This window comes from Penaeus monodon, chromosome 33 (genome assembly GCF_015228065.2).
Source record: "Penaeus monodon isolate SGIC_2016 chromosome 33, NSTDA_Pmon_1, whole genome shotgun sequence".
In the NCBI taxonomy this organism is placed as follows: Eukaryota; Metazoa; Arthropoda; class Malacostraca; order Decapoda; family Penaeidae; genus Penaeus; species Penaeus monodon.
The window spans coordinates 19387989-19388616 of NC_051418.1; the positions used below are offsets into that span (position 1 = coordinate 19387989).

General features: G+C 37.7%; 1 protein-coding gene across 1 annotated transcript in view; it reads right to left on the minus strand.

The window, feature by feature from the left end:
* The window catches only part of LOC119594290, a gene marked incomplete at its 5' end in the record, with an annotated part of 4544 nt that extends 4171 nt beyond the window's left edge, over nucleotides 1-373 (minus strand). Inside the window, one exon of the mRNA XM_037943352.1 lies at nucleotides 207-373. Within this exon, the coding sequence (XP_037799280.1) occupies nucleotides 207-373 (167 nt within the window). The remainder of the gene's footprint in view (nucleotides 1-206) is intronic.
* Between the last annotated feature and the right edge of the window lie 255 nt (nucleotides 374-628).

Consider the following 628-nt stretch of genomic DNA (forward strand, 5'->3'; position numbering starts at 1 on the left):
TGGGTTGATAAGTCTGTCTAGCGAGAATAATTTTATGTTTGCATTAACTATAGATCTTTAAGATTGTGATTTTTCCATTTTCTGTAAGCATACACAGACACACACTTATGTTCTTTATAATCAGAAGTTGCATCCATCCAAAAAAAAACAACAACTGAGAACTATAAGAAGAAATCGCTAGAGGAAGGTGTTAAAAAAAATCTTACTTTCGAGTTTCCTGCAGGTCCCGGATGTCGTCTGACTTGTCGACACAGCAGCAAGTCCTCAGCAACTTGAGAAGTTCCCGCCTTAACAGTTTGTGGCTCAGGCCGTAAATAATCGGGTTCATCATACACGATGTTTTGGCGAACACGGTCGGGAACACATACCTAAAAGTAACGAGGCATTAATATTATCTTCAGCTACAGAACGGGATTGATCATACCATCTTGGATCACATTATGCAGTGTCCCTCCGTGGAGAAACAACGTCCCTGATAAGATCATTGTCTATAATAATCTGGAGGAACTATGCATCGAAGATAATTGTGGATTCTATGATTACCATCGCATATCGATTGAAAAAAAGAAAAAATAGAAAAGCCAATTCATCCATTTTATTAAGTATCATACTTTTCGATACTACAACG